The following is a 19,213-nucleotide window of genomic DNA, read 5'->3' as shown; positions in this document are numbered from 1 at the left end:
CTGCTGGTGCTTTGGGGGCTCGGGAGATGGAGGCTGGGGGTGGGGAGTATAGCATGTGCTTAGGCCCCGAGCAGGGCCACCCCTGTTCCTCTGCTTTCATACTATGCTTTCACTCCAGGACAGGTTCTAAGCCAAGATCACTGTCACCCACACAGCCCACAAACCTATCTGGTCCTGATGTTCTGGATTCTTGGATCTTATTCCACGGAGTTCCCTGGCTAGGAGGGCAGAGAAAGAAGGGAGGGTCCTGGGCTATAGTTCTGCTCTTGAGTGAGAGGGAGGGGTGTCACAGAGCTGCCTCACCTCTGGTGCCCAGGCTGGCCCCAGGGGCTCCAGCCATCATCCAGTGCCTCCTGTCACAGCCAGAGCCCTCCATGCCCAACACTGCCTTGCTCATCAAGAACCCCTTGGCTGCCACCCACGAGTTCAAGCAGGCCTGCCAGCTCTGCTACCCCAGAACAGGTAATGTCACACTTCATACCCAACCCCTGTGCCCTGAGATGCTAGGGATCTCAGGAGCATAGAATCAAAGGATGACGATATCCTAGGGCACCAGTGAGAGAGAAGTGCGGGTGAACAGAAGTCCATTCAGGGATTTCAGGCAGACAGAGGGGTGACATGGGGGCTGGGAGCTTTCAGAACTGCTGGAAGCGCGCAGCTCCATGGGCTAGGGCTCGGGGGGCTGCTAGAACCTTGGCGCCATCTCACAGCTGCCCCACAGCCCAGAGGCCCATACCTGACTGTGGAATGCGGAGCCAGCTGGTCGCTGCGAAAAGTACATCTGCCAGAGGAAAGCCCCCCTCACCCCACCTCTTGGTCCACCTCTTACTTGAGGGCATCTCACTTGGTGAATTCAAGCCATGCCTGGAACCCAGGTGGCAAAGGAGTCTGGGAAATGTGGCTCCTAGGCTCCCAGCCCCCAAATCCAAGGGAGACGATAGAAGCAATTCAGAACAGATGCCCAATGTTGGAAGGCAGTTTTCAGCGCATCTAGAATCTGAGACTTCTAAGACTTACGGGGTTTAATTTGCCAGAATCCCTTAGTTCTGAGGTTTAGAATGATACTCTCTTGGGATCCCAGGGTTAAAAATCTAAGCAGTCTAGAATGATTCTCCTCAGGGGTGTTGGAGGTGACAGGACCTTATACATCATCTAGTTGCTGCCACCCACCCACTGCAGGACCTCTCCCTTCATCCCCCAACTCCTGTGTCACCCCTGCCTGAGTGTCACCCCTGGCAAAGTTCCCATGGACCTGCGGGGATGGGGAGCAAAGCGCTGTCTTGGTGGGTGGCTGTGCCCGTCAGGAAGTCCTTCCTCACACAGACTTCAGGCTTCCTCCCTGACCCGCATTCTGCCGACACAGCCAGGTCGCCTGGGGTCCCCACAAGTGCCGTTTCCTCTTGGTCTCTTTGGAGAGAGTCCCTAACCCTGTTGGGGGAAAGGAGGCCCTTGGTCAGAGGATCTGAGAGGACCCGGGAAGAGAAAAAGAATGAGGGGGAAATGAATCTGAGCAGTGCCATCTGAGGCAGGACAAGAAAGGGGTGGGCATTTGTTGTGGCCTGCTCCCTGCCCCTGCCCCCTGCTCCCTGCCCCTGCCCCCTGCCAGGCCTTCCCCTCATAGTTTATCCTAGGGAAACCTTGAAATGCTCAGGCTCACTGGAGATTCAGGGTGGTGGTAGAAAGGGGGTGGGTGCAAAGGAGGGGCTCATTGGGAGCTCCCTTTTTACCCGGTTCCCCCTGTCTCCAGGAAGCCCATGGCAGGCATGTGTGGCAGGAGTTGGCAGGAGGCCCCGGTGAGGGAGGCAGGTGTTCAGGCAAGGGGGCTAGTTCCCAGTGCTTGGGCCCATCAGCCTAAGCAGCTCTGCTTCCAGAATCTCAGTGCCTGTCCACCCTGTACCCACAGGCCCCAAGGCAGGTGACTATACCTACCGTGAGGGACTTGAACACAAGTGCAAACGGGACATCCTGCTTGGCCGGCTCCGGAGCTCTGAGGACCAGACCTGGAAGCGGATCCGGCCGCGGCCCACCAAGACCAGCTTCGTGGGCTCCTACTACCTGTGCAAAGGTGGGTGTGCTGCCACAGGGCGGGCGCCCACCAGGGCCCGGCTCTTCTCCAGCCCGGCTGCTGCTCTGCCCGTCACTACAGGTAGACAGAGCAAGCGTGGTCCACGAGGATGAGTCCAGCACCAGAATGAGAACCTCTGTCCCTGAACAGCAGTGTAGACAGGCAGGGACAGGCGGGACGTTACATTCGTAGGAGCTGGAGCCCCTACTGTGGCCTGTGCTCTCGGATGGAAGGGTCAGACACTTCGTGGGGGGCTGGTTTCTGCTACTGCTGCAGGGCCCCGCAGGGCTGTTGGAGGGATATGGAGAACCTGTGTTTGGTGTTCAAGACTGGCACATTGTAAGGGCTTGATACATATGAGCTTTTAAAGCTTTTTATGTCATCATTGTCCTCACATCTGGCTCGTGCCAATTGGTCCATATTTAAGGGACATTTTTCCTTGCTTTCTTCATCCCGCATGCAGCATCTGGTGCAGTCTACATGCAGTGCCGGAACAGCCATACTGCTGTTAAGTACTTTATAGGGTCTCCTTTCTGTGCCGACCAACATGCATCCTCACAACTGGGTGAGGAAACTGAGGCTCTGGGAGCCCTGCCCAGGCTCTGCCTTGTTCTCTGACCCAGCCCGTGGCAGGAGCCCACCCGGGCCTTCTGGACCAGCTCATTGTCCTCCCAGTGGGACACTGAGGACATGTTGCTTCTGGGCTCAAAGGCCACTGTCAGCCATCCCCTGGCCAGCGTGGATGAAGTCCAGATCCTAGGCCTGCAAGTCCCTTGACCATACACTGAACCTGACTCCTGCATACGCTGTGCCCTTTGCACTTGGTCATCCTGTGCTCCTGCTTCTGCAGGGCCTGGGTCTTAGGCAGCCCTGTAGGGAAGGTGCAGGGCTGGTTTCCGCCTGGAGCACAGTCTGTGGTGATCACCCAGGCGTCCGGCTGCTCCTCCATGTGTCCCTGCAGCTTGGCGGAGGGATGGGATGGGGCCAGCTCAGTGTGAGGGATGGGGAGGAAGAAACAGTCCCCCCCCACACACCCTACCGCCCGGGAGTGACAGCTCTGCATGATGAGGCTGCTCCCCTCCTAGCTCCCAGGCCCCTAGGAGTTTCGTTTATTTTTCACTTAATCCCCCAGAACCTGGTGTTCTCCGTTTATGGCAGAGACAGCTTAGGAATTACAAGACTCCAGGCCCTTAACCAGTGGCATTGTCTCCGTCTTGTACACGTCTACAAAGCCCTGTTCATGCCTCCTCATGCCTGACCCACACGAGGCAGCCTGTGGGGGTGGTGGGGCCAGAATGACTGCCATGCTTCACCACCGCTCACCCCCAGGTGCAGGCGAAGAAGGGGCCTGGCCCAAGAGGGACTCTTTCCCCAAACTGCCCAAAAGCCCCATGGTTGGCAGGCCACCACCCCACCACCCTACTGTGTTGGAGACACGCCCAAGGCCCCCGGCGGACTGCACGTCCCGCCAGCCGCAGCAGTGCTCATGGGCGCTGTCGGCTGCACCCTGCCTAGCCGCCTGTGTGTCCTGTCGCCTCTTTGCAGACATGATTAACAAGCAGGACTGTAAGTACGGGGATAGCTGCACCTTCGCCTACCACCAGGAGGAGATCGACGTGTGGACCGAGGAGCGCAAGGGCACCCTCAACCGCGACCTGCTCTTTGACCCGCTGGGCGGCGTCAAGCGCGGCAGCCTCACCATCGCCAAGCTCCTTAAGGAGCACCAGGGCATCTTCACTTTCCTCTGTGAGGTACCTGCCCGCCCCTCCACGGTGTTGGCACAGATGGAGCTGGGGAAGGGGGCTCCTTGGTGCACTGCACTGTAGAAGGCCCGCCCTGGAGCCTTCTGCAGTGGGTTTTGGAGGCCTGACTTTAGAATCATAGGTCCTTGGGCTGTCAGAAAGCTAGGCACATAGGGCCCTGTCATTCTAGAGCCCAGGTCTTATCCATCTGCCTCATTCCATTGGGTTGGAAACTGAGGCCAGAAAGAGATATGCACCCTGCCCTCCCCTTACGGCTCTCACAGGCTCGGCCCACTTCTCTGCCCGTATCCAGGCTGTGCTCTCTGCCTGGAGGGCCCTCCCTGGGTTTCTGCCTCTCAGACCCTCTGAGACTCAGCTCTGATCCCAGCAGCTCCACCAAGCTATTAATCAATCCTTCCCCAGAGCTGTCACAGAAGACCCTACTGGCCTCCTGCGTCCCCACCCAGTCGTAGCGTGACGAGGGCAGGGACAGTGTCAGGCCCATCTGTGTGGAGTGACAGCTCTGGGTCCAGGTTGCTGCCAGGGTTTGGTGCAGCTCAGCCCCACCCCATCCAGCATACAGCCAGCCCTTCCCTCCAACTCTTAGAGCAGGTGGAGTGCCTGCTCCCTCCCGGGAGCAGTCAGCCTGGGAATCACGGCCACAGCACTTTGCAAAGCACCTACAGTGTTGTTACATCCTTTCTGAGCTTCACAGTGAGCCTGCGGGGCAGAGTAGGTGTGGTTATCCCCCATTTACAATTGAGGACACTAAGGCGCAAAGACAGGGAGGGACCCCCTGCCCCAGGCAGTAGGAGTGGTGGGACCAGAGAGGGGGCCAAGGTCCAGGTGACCCGCGAGCCAGAAGCAGTGAGGCGGAGGCTTGTGGGGACCCAGTCTGTCCGTCCCCTCCCTGGGCAGATCTGCTTCGACAGTAAACCCCGGATCATCAGCAAAGGCACCAAGGACTCACCATCTGTCTGCTCCAACCTGGCCGCCAAGCACAGCTTCTACAGCAACAAGTGAGAGGGGCCTCCAGTCCGGGCCCAGGGTGCAGGCGGGTGGACAGCTCCCCCGGGGCAGGTCAGATGCCGGGAGCAGCTGAGGCCAGAGGGCGGGCCTAGGGTGTCAGGACAAGGGGCAGAATATGAGACTCAGGTTGAACATCCACCTTGAAAGGACACAACCACATTCACTGAGCATCTACTATATTCGTGCGGGGGGTGCCTTTGCAGAAGCCAGGCCCAGCACCCACCCTTGCTCCCTGACCCCTCTTGGCTCCGTGTGTTGATGGAGCCTAGGTCCTCGTGGCAGACAGAGCTGGGTCCAAATCCCAGCCTTGGTCAATGGCCTGTTTTATGTGCTCTGGCCACTGTAACTCTTGGTTTCCTCATCTGTAAAATTGGCTTCCTCATCTATAAAGATCTCAGTCTCCTAGGGTTGCTGTGAGGTAATCAAAATTCGTGGCCCAGAGGAGGTGCTCCACTGTTGTTCTTCTGGGTGCAGGACCAGCTCTGGAGCAGTGTGCTGGGGAACCAGATGGAAATGCCCCTTCTCCCAGCCACAGGCACCCCCTCACCCCAGCCTTGTAACAGGGGTCTGGTGCCCTCCCCCTGCCGGCACCTCCATCTTTGAGCTGGTCTGAGATTAAGGCCAGAAGAGGGGTACACAGCTGGGACTCAAACCCAGGACTGCCTGAGTGTAAGACCCCCACCTCTTACCTACTGTGTAATCGTGTCCTAGAAACTGTTAGTAGGGCAGGAGCACCCGGGGAGAAGCCTCTGCCCGCAGGCCTGCCAGCCTGGGGAGAGTGGCCCTCCCAGGAGCCCAGGAGTGGCCGGGGGCTGCACACTGCTTTGTGGTCCAACCCCTGCCCACCAGGTGCCTGGTGCACATCGTCCGCTCCACCTCCCTCAAGTACTCCAAGATCCGCCAGTTCCAGGAGCACTTCCAGTTCGACGTGTGCCGCCACGAGGTGCGCTATGGGTGCCTGCGGGAAGACAGCTGCCACTTCGCCCACAGCTTCATTGAGCTCAAGGTCTGGCTGCTGCAGCAGTACTCAGGTGAGATGCTGGTGGGCGCAGGTGTGGGGGAGGCGTGAGATGGGCTGTGGTGGGTGGGCCGCCTGCACAGGAGGTGGGGGCTTCCGGACTCAGCAGAGCAGTCCTGGGGGTGCGGGGGGTGCCTTTGCAGAAGCCAGGGCTTCCTAGCCATCACAAAGGAGCAAAGGCTATGCTTGTGGGGAGCTGCCAGGCTCCAAAGAACCTGGGTTCATCCCTATCCAGGCACTGCCAGGGGTACACGGTGGAGAAGGGAGAGGGGGCAGAGCAGCCCCTGGGTGGTTGGCATCAGGTCGCCTCCCCGTGAGCCTCCACCAGCTCCTCTGTGGAGTGGTGGCCATAACTTGTGCCTCAGTTGAAGAGATTCAGAGATACTCCGTCACCGGCTCAGGTACAGGAGCTCATGGAGCTCCCGCTCTGTCAGGGCTTGAGGTCCTTGTTCCCAGAGGACACGTGGTGTCTGTAAGTGAGGGCACGGCAGTCAGTATACCCCACACCTAGTGATACATCCCGTACTCTGTCCGTGCTAGGATGTGCACGCTTTGCCCTACTGCATGTCCTGATTTAATCAGCAACTTGGAAATCTGTGTGTCTGACAATCCATGTTAGGAAGTTGCAGTTGATGACACAGGGTAGCTGAATTCCAGATGTGCGTCGGTGCGATAAGGACAGCAGAGCAGAGCAGTGGGTCGGAGAGGGACTCGGGGTGGGGGCCCTTGGGGTAGGATGGTTGGGGAAGGCCTCTGAGGAGGTGGCATTTGAGCAAGGAGAGGCAGGGAGAGCGCTCCAGGCAGGAGGAGCAAGGCTGGAGGCCCTGGTGTAGGGACAAGCTGGGGACAGAAAGACCGGCGGGGAGGGCTGGGCAGTTAATGCGTGGGGAGGGGTCAGAGATGAGGCCTGAGGGTCCACAGGGCCCTGAGCATGTCAAAGTCTCTGGGTCATACCTGGAAATAGTTGAAACTCTTCTAATTACCATGTGCAGGGTCTAGAGGATTTAAGTGGGTTGAGTTGTATGATCTGATCAGTACTTAAAAAAAGTCATTCTGTCTGCTGGGTGGAGAATAGAGGGTCAATGGCAGGTGGAGCGAGACCAGGGAGGTTGTGGCTCAGGCCAGGGTGGCAACAGTGGAGGTGGAGGAATGGCCAGATTCTGGGTGCATTTTGGTGGTAGAAGCCCCAGGAGTCGTCGATGGAGCAGATACAAAGTGAGACGAAGGGCAGTGTCCACGTCAGCTCCAGGGTCTTTGACCGGAGTGTCTGAGCAAAGGGAGGCCATGGGTGAGCAGGCCTGGGAGGTCACATCAGGGCTGAGCGTGGGCCGGGGCAGTCGGAGCTACTGTTGGAGCTCACGTGACCACGTCAGGCAGGCAGCCGGCTGTGGAAGCCTGGAAGTTCATGGGAGAGGTCTGGGCTGGAGACACACATGTGGCCATCAGCAGCAGGAAAGCGGATGTCAAGTACAGTGCCTGGCGCCGAGTAAGCCCCTGATGACAAGTGGCAGCTGTGGAACAGTATCCATAGGACAGCGTCAAAAACAAAATCCGTTCTGGGAACGGGACTAGAAGGCTCAAGGGGGTCGGCGGGGATGGGGCAGGCTTCATGGAATAGGCTCCAGGCTCCATCTGGGAAGGTGGGCACAGGGTCAACAGTCACACTGGGAGGGTGTGGGCCGCCAGGCTCAGGTGCTTGCCCTTTGCTGACTGGCAGTGAAGCGCCTTGGCCTCTTGGTGAGGCTGGCTGGGCCAGGCACCACTGGGCTAGAGGCTGTCAAGTGGGGATCAGGCCTGAGGCCTCATTGAGGGATGAGGGGGTCAAGGAAGGGTGCTGAGCAGCTGTCCCAAGAGACAGGAACACTGGCCTGGGGTCAGGGGTGTCCCCATGCCACATTGCAGAGCCAGCATCTTTCTCCTGCATTTTCCAATTCTTGGCCACATTTTGTTCTCTCAATCCCAATAAGGGCTCAGGGCAGGCCGCTGCTCCCAGTCCCAGAAGGATCAGCAGGCCCCGAGAGGATGAGCGGTTTGCCTGCGCCCCACATCTTTTCCATGGCAGGGCCTGGTGCGGATGGGGCTCCTTCCCTGGACCTGGCAAGGGCCCGGCACCCCCAGGACCTCTGCCCTTCTCCTCACTGAGCTCCTTCAGGGACGCCACGTCTGCTTCCACCTTCCCCAGGTATGACCCACGAAGACATCGTCCAGGAATCCAAGAAATACTGGCAGCAGATGGAGGCCCACACAGGGAAGGCCAGCAGCAGCTTGGTAAGACCCTGGTTTGGTGTTGGGGGTGGGATCATTACCTCCCACTTGGGCATATTTTTAGATTTACCAGAAAATTGTAAGAATTGTACAAAGAATTAATGTACACCACCTTCTGGATTCCTCGGATGTTCATGTTTCACCACATTCCCCACTCACTTTGTCCTATGTATATATGTGTGTACACACATGTATATATTTATATGCAGAAATATACACACTTTTTCCAAAACCATTTGAGAATAAGTTGTAGACATGATGCCCCATCACCCCTAAATCCTTCAGAATGTATTTCTTAAAAGTAAGGACGCTCTGTTACATGATAACCACAGCATAATTTTTAACATCACAGAATTGACATTGATGTAATTGTTCTGATTATGGTTTACTATTATTCAGATTTTGGAATCGTCCCTAAATCCTGGGTGACAGGCTGTGTTCATTTATTGTGTCTCTGTGGCCTCTCTTGCCTAGAGCAGTTCGTCAGTGTCTTTCATGACACTGATATTTTCAAAGAGCCAGTTGTTCACAAAGGTCCACCCATTGGGATTGTCTGATGATTCCTCGGACACATCGGTGATGTTAATGTTCTTCTCAGTTTGCTCATTGGGAGGCACAGCATCTCGGTTTGTCCCTTCACTGTGATAACTTGATGGCTTGAACAAAGGTGCCTTTACTATACTATAAAAGTTTCTCTATGGGAAGTTCTATTTTTCTACTTTGTAATTAATATCTTCTGGGGAGATGCCTTGAGGCCATGTAAATATCCTAGTAGTCCTCAGACTTGTCACCCACTGATCCCTTCCCTCTTGGTCCCCACCCTGGCCCTGAAGAAGTGAGCTGGGGCATTCTGGCCTTTTCAGATGGGGAAACCGAGGCTCAGAGCATGCCAGGGGCACACTTAGTGGAGTAAATCCCAGGTTCTCTGATATCACATCTAGAGTTCTCTCCACTCCCTCCCTACCCTGCACCACACCTGTCACCCCTGAGGGCTCCTCATCCGTCAAGTGGGGATCATTGTCCTGCCTGGCATCTTTCAGGGTAGGTGTGAGGCTCGGGAAGCCAAGCGAGCTGCAGTGTGCTGAGACCCTGCTCTGCACGGGGCCCCTGCCTCCTGGTCCTCCCATGCCCCCCTGGAGGCAGGGCTCATCGTAACCTTGGATATGGTAGGGACAGAAGGGGTGGTCTCAGGGCCCAGGAGATAACGAGTGTGAGGCGAGGCCTCCATGCCATCCACCTGTGAAGGACAGACCCCTCACCGTGCCAGGCTCAGCTGCTGGTAAACTTGGGAGAGGCCCTCTTAAGGTGGGCCCGGAGTGGCAGTGAGCCAAGGAGCACAGCGGGCTGGCGGGCGTGGGGGGCCTGGGCCGGCCAGGGAGGCAGGGCTGCCTGGCCCCTCGGGCCTCCCCTCTCTCTCACTGCCCCCTTGTTCCTCATCCTTTTTCTTTCCCGTCCCACTGTGTCCCTTCCCTCTTTTGTCTGTCCCCTCCCGTCACCCCTCCTCTGTCCTCTCCTGTGCAGTCCTCTCTTCCCCTTCCCCTCCCCCACCGTGGCTTATTTTCGCTCCTGGCCAGCAGCCTGGCTGGGAAGCAGTGAGGAGTTCAGCCTGGACCTACAGCATAGTCAGCCTAAGCGAGAACACTAAGGACTCACCGGCCCCTCTGACCCCCCTCATCCTGCCCAAGGCTGCTGCCAGGGTCCCCAGGAATGGGTGCAAGCCCAGCTGCCCGAAGGGGCCACGGCAGGCTTCAACCCCCCTCTTGCTGCCAAGGGCCCCGCCCTGCCCACCCAAGGTGCCATTCTGGGCCTGCTTAGGAATAGGGCTTCTATGCCAGGCCTGACCGCGATCCTGGCATGAGGCGTCTTGCTTGCCATCCCAGGACAGGGCCAGTGCACTGCAAGGGTTTGGACAGGACACCAGGCTAGAAGCTACTCTGGCCCAGTGCCCATGGTGCAGCTGTGCCATCCACAGAGAAGTATGAGCACCTACCTCACGGCAGGTTCCTGTCCTCAGGCCACTCAACCTGCAGATGGGTCAGTGACCTCTCTGAGCCTCTGCTTCTGCTGAAGTGGAACGATCTCAGCTGCCCCAGGGCTGTGGCAAGGAGCTGGTGAGACTACTGCAGTGTGCAAAGGGAAGCTCAGCGGATGGGCGCAGCTGCCCATTCGAGCAGTGGCTAAGCCACGCCCCCTCTGGGCCCCTCCTAACTCACCTGCGAAATGGGTCTTCATACTTGGGAGAATACGTGGAACACCCAGAAATCAATCATGGTGCAGATAAACCTCCAGCATGCTCTAGTACAGGCTGTGTGCCAGCCACTAAGGTGTGATTTTACCTCATTATTGGGATGATATGTGTTATCCTGGGGCCAAGCCAGGCTGGGGGTTCCCAGCACCAGGCCAGAAATCAGTCGACACATAAGGACAGAGCCCCTTCCTGCTCCAGGGCAAGCCGTCCCATGGCGGGGGACACGTACCCACCAGCCCAGAAGAGAGGGCTACCCAGGGGGAACCTCCCATCTGAGGCTCCAGGGAGGACAGGGAGGCCCTAACTAAAAGGAGGGAGAACAGATTGGCCAACATAGCGGGGTGAGGGGATTGAAGGCGACAAGGCTGGTTTTCCCGCCTCTTGCCGCCCAGCCTGCCCCATGGGTGCAGAAGAGCAGGCTCTCCTGCCTGCAGAGGAAGGGCTGAGGCAGGGGACAGGGAATGAGCCTGGTGGAGACTGAGGGGGTCCAGGGCTGCCCAGAAGTCTGGGCCACCACCTGAGGCAGGCCCCTCCGCCCCTTCCCACCGTCTGCACCCTGCTGTCCACCAGGCCCAGCCCTCATAACTAGATGTGTTCATCAGCATGAGGCAGTTCGGGCATTGTGGGAGCTTGTAGGACAAGCAGCTGCCACGTAGGAGAGCTCCAGGGAAGGCTTCCAGAGGGAGGAGGTGCTGGAGCTGAGTTTTGAAAGTTTCTAGAACAAGGCTGATAAAGAACAGGAAGGGCAGTCTAGGCAGAGGAACAGCCTGTGCAGGGGCTGGGAGGTTTGAGGTCAGGGAGACGCCGGCAGCTCCACGGAGCAGGCCCACACGGACCAGCCGGATGAGGAGAAGGGCATCCAATCGGAAGGCAGGGGCCCCATCCAGGGCCTGGCTCCCGTGCTGAGAAGCCTGGAGTTAGGGGGTCACTTCTCACAAGCAAATGATAATGTCCAGTCCATCCCGAGGTGCTGGGCAGCCCTCATGCTCCCGGAGGCCACCTGCCTCCCAGACCCCAGGGCCTCAGTTCTGCGCCTGTGGCTTCATAAGCTCCTCTCCCTGACAGGGTGCCCCACGGACACACGGGCCCAGCACCTTTGACCTGCAGATGAAGTTCGTGTGTGGCCAGTGCTGGAGGAACGGGCAGGTGGTGGAACCCGACAAAGACCTCAAGTACTGCAGTGCCAAGGCCCGGCACTGGTGAGCCAGGCATGGCGTGGGCATGGGTGGGCGGGGTGGGGCCCACCAGAGCACCACGGGGAGGAAGCTGGGGCTCTCCTTGGAAGTTACACAGCCCAAGGCTCTGCTCTGAACCCTCTCCAACCAACCCCCTGCTCTGTCCTGCAGCTGGACCAAGGAACGGCGGGTCCTTCTGGTGATGTCCAAGGCCAAGAGGAAATGGGTGTCAGTGAGGCCACTGCCATCCATTCGAAACTTCCCACAGCAATACGACGTGAGCGCCGGGGGTGGGGCATGGGGTGGCAGTGGGACCTCAGACGTGGGGACTGTGGGGCCCTGGGACAGCTGGCCCGCTGGCTAGGGCAGTTACACAAGCCGGTGAGACTTAGCCAGCCCTCCCCATGCCCACTCCACAGCTCTGCATCCATGCGCAAAATGGCCGCAAGTGCCAGTATGTGGGCAACTGCTCCTTTGCACACAGCCCAGAGGAGAGGGACATGTGGACCTTCATGAAGGAGAACAAGAGTGAGTGGGCAGCCGGGCTAGGGGAGCTGGCCCGGGGTTCCTCCTGGGTCAGTGCCCTCTCCGGGTCTTCTGTGGTGACTGGGCAGCCCAGCAGTAGGGGCCCCAGTCCAGCAGGGGCCACTGGGCAGAATGGATGGAGAACCCCTCTCACCAGGCACCCTGTCCCCTGTTTCCCACCAGTCCTAGACATGCAGCAGACCTATGACATGTGGCTGAAGAAACACAACCCGGGGAAGCCGGGGGAAGGGACCCCAATCAGTTCTCGAGAAGGGGAGAAGCAGATCCAGATGCCCACGGACTACGCGGACATCATGGTAACAGCCCGCGAGTGCTCGGCGCCTGAGCGCCCGGGTGGGGGGCGGGGGCGGGGCGGGCTCTCATGGCGGCTGTACCCCCAGATGGGCTACCACTGCTGGCTCTGCGGCAAGAACAGCAACAGCAAGAAACAGTGGCAGCAGCATATCCAGTCTGAGAAGCACAAAGAGAAGGTCTTCACGTCCGACAGCGACACCAGCGGCTGGGCCTACCGCTTCCCCATGGGCGAGTTCCGGCTCTGCGACAGGTGCCCGGGCGCATGGGGGTGCTGGGCCCACAACCTGGAGGCCGAGGCTAGCTGGGCAACCCTGGGCTTGGGGGGTGCACACAGGGCAGCGTGTCCCGGGGCAGGCATGAGGGCCACGGGGAGCCAGGCGGGGTGACTTTGGAGGGCTGGGCGCCTGCCTGCCCAGGTTCCCGCTGGCAGTCCTGGGTCAGATCCGAGGGAAGGTCGGATGTGCTGGCTTTCACCAGGACCAAAGCTGCCTGGGAAAGGCTTGTGTAGGGGGAGGTTGAGCAGCCAGCCCAACATCCAGCAGCTCGTGGTGGGCAGGGCGCAGGGTCTGGGCAGTGAGCCTCCTGCCGTCCACAGGCTCCAGAAGGGCAAGGCCTGCCCTGACGGGGACAAGTGCCGCTGCGCCCACGGGCAGGAGGAGCTCACCGAGTGGCTGGACCGGCGCGAGGTGCTGAAGCAGAAGCTGGCCAAGGCACGCAAGGACATGCTTCTGTGCCCACGGGATGACGACTTTGGCAAATACAACTTCCTGCTGCAAGAGGACGGGAGCACCACTGGTGTCGCCCCAGGAGCCCCTGCTGCTCCCACTGTAACTGGGGAGTAAGGCCAGCTCCTGGCTGTGGGTAAAGTCCTAGGGTCAGGAAGTAGGGCTGGGGACAGAGGGCCTGATAGCAGGGCCAGGGCAAGCCAGGGCTGGGGGTGGGGGGCCGCCCTCGCCAGGCAGCCCCCGGCCCCCTAAGGCCCTATTCATCCTCTCTGCCCACCCTGCCCCAGTGTGCAGACCCAGGTGCACGTGCTGCAGCCCCAAGTGGTCCCAGGGTCCTCATCCTCCTAATACCCTGGGCAGACCCTCCCCCACCCCCTCAGCTCTCATGATGGTGAGGGAGGGGCTGGCTGACCCCTCCAGCTTCAGCCTATAGCTTTAACTTCTGTCTGCTCCTAAAGGGGGCCTGAAGCTCAGGGCTGGGGAGCCTGTGGTCTCCACTTGAATCTGCAGCAGGAAGGTCCCTCTCTTGCCCCACCCTCACCCACCCCCATCTCCTTGGGGGCAGATCAGGACGCAGCAATGGGCAGGAGGCCCCAGTTAGCTTTAAATGCTGCCCCAGGATGGAGCTGGGGGCACTGTACTGGTCACTTACCCTCCGGGGCCTCAGTTTCCCCTCTTGTTGGAGTAGTGGAAGTTGGCTGAGCTATGTGATCCCTGGAGCCTGACTAAGGAGTCTGACTCTCTCTAGTGAGGCCACCAGCCCAGCCCCTGTCCCTCATGGGCCACTGAATGTAGACTGTAGATCTCAGAGCCTTGAGAGACGACCCAGCCCAAACTCCCATTTTACAGATAAGAAAACTGAGGTCTAGAAGAGAGGAGTGATGCCCTGGCCCACGGGGTCTCCAGCCCATGGCATGAGGGAACTGGTGGGATCCAAACTGGTCAAAAGACTCTGAGCACTTGCGAGCTGGAGTCTCCAGGCTCTCAGCAGAGATGGGACGGCCTCCAAATAGGTGTGCAGCTGGGGCCCCAGGGGCTGGGTAGGGAGGCACAGGAGCTTGGTCCCATCAGTACCCTGCAGAGGGAGAGTCCTTTCCTAGGGAGCATAGCAGCAAAGGTTACTTCTCCACGCCTGCCTGGAGAAAGGTGGTGACAGGAAGGCACCTGTGGACTCAGGTTCTGCATGAGGTACTGGGAGGGTAGGGATCACGGAATACAGAGAGAAGGGAGACTTGACCTGGGGCACCATGGGCCACTCTCAGCTGGGACACAGCCCCTCTTGGGAACCCAGCATAGTCCTATCTCCCTTGTTTGCTAGACCCAGACATACAATTATGACCATGTGTCCCAGCCCCTCCCTAACCGCTGGGACCCCAGCTGACCCCAAGTCCCTGCTCCCACCCACCAAGCCCTCACCCATCCCTCTCGTCTGATGTGTCCATGTGCACCCCCTCCTCTCCATTCCACCCACTGTGGGCAGACCCAGCCTCCCCTGGTTCCCTAGACATTCCAGAATGTCCCACACCATTGGCACAAGGAGTGGGCCCCCTCCCCAGGAGGAACCAGGGACCAAGGCTGAAGTTGGGGGTGGGAGGGTGAGATGGAGAGAATGGAATCCCCCTTATTTCTCCTCCTGCAAGGATTGATATTGCGTGAGGATGTATGATGGGCACCCTGGGCCGCAGAGAACCCTGTTCCTCTTGCCGCCTCTGCCCAACCTTTTCCCAGTAATTGTGGCATGCATCCCTTCCTCTCCCTGCCCCCTTCCCCCAGCAGGCCAGCACTGCAGAGTTTGGGTGCTGGTGGTGTGGCTGGAGGGGAGAAGAGACCACACCCAAGGTTGGGGCCGTGGCTGTGAATGTCAATGACAGTTGTTTTCCCTGATCCATGGTGTTGCAGTCTGTTGTCACCAGCCTTGTTTTTAGTGTGTATATATGTCGCCCCCGTGATGCATATATACACAGGTATTAAATATATCGCTCTATATAATATTATATGTGTGTGGTATCCAAGAAATCACTTCTAATGAGGGCTAAAGATAAAGAATTTGGCCAGAAAATGCAGCCATCCTGGTGTAATTAGGACGGATTTTCAGGGTTGTCAGGCTGTTTTCAAGGACTCAGGGCCTGGAGCCCTGGGTCAGCGGTGATTCGGGCAGTAGGGGTAGAAGTGGCTCCTGCCTGGGCCCAGCTCTGTCTGACAGCCTCCAGACCACCCTAGCCTAGTGGGCAGAGGGCAGGGGTGCTCGGGGAAAGAAAATATTGGTGTTTGTCTCCCACCCAAAGGAATAGGATTGGAGTCTAGATTTTTCTCCAACCTGTTATCCATCCAAGGGCCACTGGAATCTGGGGCTCCCCATCCTGGCCAGAGCGGGATCTCCACAGAGTTGCAAAGAGAACAAGCGGCAGGGAATGGGTGACGGAGAGAATCAGCAATATACACTTTGAATGAGGACAGTGATTATTTCAGTTGTGACCCTGCCTGGGAGGTTAGGAGAATTAAATCAGGGTCCTGTGCCCACTGCCAGCACAATGGGACGAGACATTACATGAACATGGGGTGAGGGGCAAGTGCCCCTCATGGAAATGTCCCTTTGGGGTGGGGCAAAAAGGGATGCTGCATTTCTCAGCTAGGCAGTAATCAATTTAACGGTCCTTTTAAAATGTCTGTGTATTAAAAATTTAGGAATACCACACTTTAATATTAAATATTCATGAGGTCTAGTATCTTGATAATAATGTAGATGTTTTAATAACAATTTTTGTCCTTCTTAAAATAAAATGAAAAACTTCTTTTAGCCTTTGTTCTGAAAATAAACATGCACTTTGACCTCTGTCCCCAAGGTGTTGCTCCTGTTCTTCTTGCCTGGCACTTGTGCCAGGGGCCTGGGCTTCTTCTCTGGACTCATGAGGCACAGCTGGCTGGCACTGCACATGCCTCAAGGCAGACATTCCAAGGGGTGAGGGGCAGAAGGTCTGTGTCCCTGTGTAAACAGGGAGACCCAGCTGACCCTGGCTCAGGCAGCACCTCGGCTGGCAGGGACAAGCTGTGCTCTGCACAAGTGGCCCCAAGTAGCCACCCTCCACTGGCTCTTCTGCAGCCTGCCTGCTCACAGCCCTCTACATGCGGCTGCCCAGCAGTATGCATGCTTTTAGCATGTGTATTGTGGTAGGTCCCAAAGGGCTGGCTCTGTGTCCTTTCTGGACATAGTTTTTTCAGAAACATGAGGGGCCATGCCATGCTTTGGAATATGATCCTTACTGCAACCCCAGCTCTTCTGGGCCTAGGGGAGATCCAAGCCTCCTGGGCCCAGCTTTAAAATGAGAGAATACATTAGATCAGGAATTCTCAGTCAGAGACACATGTATCTGTGGGGATGGGCAGTACTTTTTCAAATCCCATGGATTGTGGGTGATTGCAGGTGATGAAGGGGGTGGGGGAGCCCTGATGGGAGGGGCTGCACATATTCAAGAGCAGGCTCTCTCACCATGCAGCTTCAAGCTGCAGTATGGAGTAGCCCAGGAACAGAGGTCCGAGGCCTCTGGACTCTCTGAGGACAGGGAATCATTAGGGCCAGGTATGCAGTAGAGGCTCAGATGATGGGTAAGGAAGAAACTGGCCTGAGTGAGCACCCTTTGTGTGCCAGGCTCTGTGGGTGCAGCACGTCTGTTCACCACAAGCCTGCCCATTTCATACCCACATCTTAGAGCCCAGGGAGGTTCAGTGAAGGTTCTAAGGACCTTTAGAAGGGAGGAAGGAAAAAGACTGAGAACCACTGGAAACTGGCTAATTGGCAAAGATCCCATCAGCCCTGATGTTCTGAAGTTCTCAGCCCCTCTGGCCCCACCAAAAGAAAACAAACTGGCATGGCAGGGGGCAGCTCCCGAGGGAAAGATGCAGGCCCATCCTCGGGCTGCATGGGTCATGAATCTGCATCAGGACCCCCCTTCCCCCGCTATTGACCTCAGAAAATCAGAGAGTAAGATAAACAGGACTTCAGTGAGCCTAAAGGACTAAATTCTTAAATTCTCATTAATTCCCCTAAATTATTTTCTGGTCCTTGTTTAGCTCAGGGTGGTAGGCATTAACTGAGCACCCATCTCATCTCAGATGACTTAAACATGACTTCCCTTCAATCCACAGTCTGTGGGTGAGACAGACCCACATGGAAGAGGGTAAGATTATGTGATAGGGGCAGTGCTGAGAGGTACCCCAGGTGCCAGGGAAGGCACCTCATCATCCAAGCTGGGGAGCCAGGAAGGGCTTCCTGGAGGAGGTGAAACTGGAATTGAGGTGAGAAAAGATTGTGTCATTATAATCATTTACTGTTCTGCATCTTTTTTTCTCTCTCAATTGTATTTCACATGTGTCTCTGAGCCCAAATACATTTGTGGTGTATATGTAACCCGATGTGTATGTAACCTAGATATTTAGTCAGGGGCTGACACTTCATCCATTAAGGGGCCAGAGCTTTTTTGAGCACCCCCTAGATATTAAACAAGGCCCATTTCTAGTCTTCAGTGCTGTCAGTAGGGGCTGCAGTGAGCATCCCCAGGGCGCCTCAGTTGGCTCCTCCTCCCTGCCTCTGGGAGAGCTGCTCCTGAAGAGCAGCCACCTGGGTGACTGTCAGGGACCTACCTGCAGGCATAGGTGGGGGCGGAGGCAGGTCTGCACCTCTCTGCAGGAAGCCCTGCGGGCTCTGCCAGAAACTGTCCACATATACCCCCCACCAGGGGAGTCATCTGTAGGGGCAGCAGACCTCTGAGCCAGGAAACCTAAGAAATGCAGGCGATCGCAACCTGCCTGCCACACAGCCTCCTCCAAATGTCCCCAGGCTTGTATGTGGCCTCCCTTCTCCCCATCTCTGTCCTCTGCAGCTGCAACTTGCTGATGTGGCCCCTGTGAGAGCATAGGTGAAGCTGCCAGCTGGACACCCTGGTTGCAAAGTGGGGTGCCACGTGGACTGAGTGGCATGAAAATTCCCTAAGGGTAGGGACCTACCTGGCCAGCTTTATTTACCTTTGAATTCCTCCCAAGGTCTAGGCTGGTGGTGCCAGGTGCGCAGTAAGCACTCGTTCATGGTCTGAGAGGCCTCAGAACATGTACACATTGAAAGAGGTCTGCAGAGAACTCAGGCATGAATCTCTGAGAATGAAATCGTCACGCAGCAGATAGGGATGTGCGAGACATGTCCTGTCGCCTCTGAAATCATGCTCTGGGACCACCTACCCACGCCACTGCGGGGTAAGCCAGTCATGCACATGAGATGGTTCTTGGGCCAAGGAATGGTTAATGAGCCCCAAGGCCCCCGACACCCTCCCACCATAGTCGCAGAGTAAAGGGCACTGGAAGGATAAATAAGACACTAAGTTTGTTGTGAGGAAGGGGAACAGAACCAGAGAGAAAAGGCACCTTAGAGGTCACAACAATCAGTAGTTTAGGAACTGAGACCCAGACGCTTGTTTGAGATCGCACACCAGAGTCAGCAGCCCTGGACAAGTCTGATGTTGGTCTCTGGTGGAGAGAGATCTACAGAAAGAAGCACATGTTCAAGTGACCTCAGGACACAGAGACCAGTGCCCTGGTGAGAAGGCTTGGGGGTGGGGGTAACAGAGAGCAAACAGCCAATTGCCACCAAGTTCCCCAGGACAGGCTGGGAAGCAGGCCATCAACCAGGATAAGCCTGAGCTGGGTTTACAGGGCTGCCCCCTTCAGTGTGCCAGCTCCACCCCCGTCCCTCCCAGAACTTATTCCCTAGGCTCCTGCCTCTTCTCTCCCTGGAAGACCAAAGAAAGCCCAGGCTGCAGGTCTCGTCACTTCCCTAAGGAAAGCAGGCTTCAGGCTCTGCAAATGGTATAAAGCCCCGATAATGCACACCACCTGGGCACCTGGGTGCCCTGCAGGGCACGCCAGCAACAACACATGCCAACAACCCTTGGAGGCTCACAGGTGAATGTGTGATACCCCTTCATGGGCCTGTATGTGCCCACAGAGAGTACATCCCCTGTGCCCAGCTGCCTGGGTGCCAGGATCCCAGGTCTCAGCCTGAGCCAGCTTCCGTGGTGGAGCCTGCTCTCTGCTGTGCCTGGCCTCCGGGTCAATTCCG

At 57.4% G+C, this 19,213-nt stretch overlaps 1 protein-coding gene across 2 annotated transcripts in view; it reads left to right on the top strand.

The window, feature by feature from the left end:
• Nucleotides 1-15,944, top strand: part of ZC3H7B (zinc finger CCCH-type containing 7B) — a 49,730-nt gene extending 33,786 nt beyond the window's left edge. For both annotated transcript variants that reach the window (XM_057486334.1, XM_036931297.2), the window contains 12 exons: nucleotides 363-462; nucleotides 1,904-2,065; nucleotides 3,611-3,816; nucleotides 4,726-4,826; nucleotides 5,686-5,867; nucleotides 8,037-8,122; nucleotides 11,433-11,566; nucleotides 11,714-11,819; nucleotides 11,962-12,070; nucleotides 12,251-12,384; nucleotides 12,469-12,632; nucleotides 12,978-15,944. In XM_057486334.1, coding sequence (XP_057342317.1) covers nucleotides 363-462; nucleotides 1,904-2,065; nucleotides 3,611-3,816; nucleotides 4,726-4,826; nucleotides 5,686-5,867; nucleotides 8,037-8,122; nucleotides 11,433-11,566; nucleotides 11,714-11,819; nucleotides 11,962-12,070; nucleotides 12,251-12,384; nucleotides 12,469-12,632; nucleotides 12,978-13,224 — 1,731 coding nt within the window. In that variant the 3' untranslated portion in view covers nucleotides 13,225-15,944. The remainder of the gene's footprint in view (nucleotides 1-362; nucleotides 463-1,903; nucleotides 2,066-3,610; nucleotides 3,817-4,725; nucleotides 4,827-5,685; nucleotides 5,868-8,036; nucleotides 8,123-11,432; nucleotides 11,567-11,713; nucleotides 11,820-11,961; nucleotides 12,071-12,250; nucleotides 12,385-12,468; nucleotides 12,633-12,977) is intronic.
• The last annotated feature ends 3,269 nt before the right edge of the window (nucleotides 15,945-19,213 follow it).

Source organism: Manis pentadactyla, chromosome 10, assembly GCF_030020395.1.
Source record: "Manis pentadactyla isolate mManPen7 chromosome 10, mManPen7.hap1, whole genome shotgun sequence".
Lineage (NCBI taxonomy): Eukaryota > Metazoa > Chordata > Mammalia > Pholidota > Manidae > Manis > Manis pentadactyla.
This window is presented reverse-complemented; position numbering and strand designations above follow the sequence as displayed.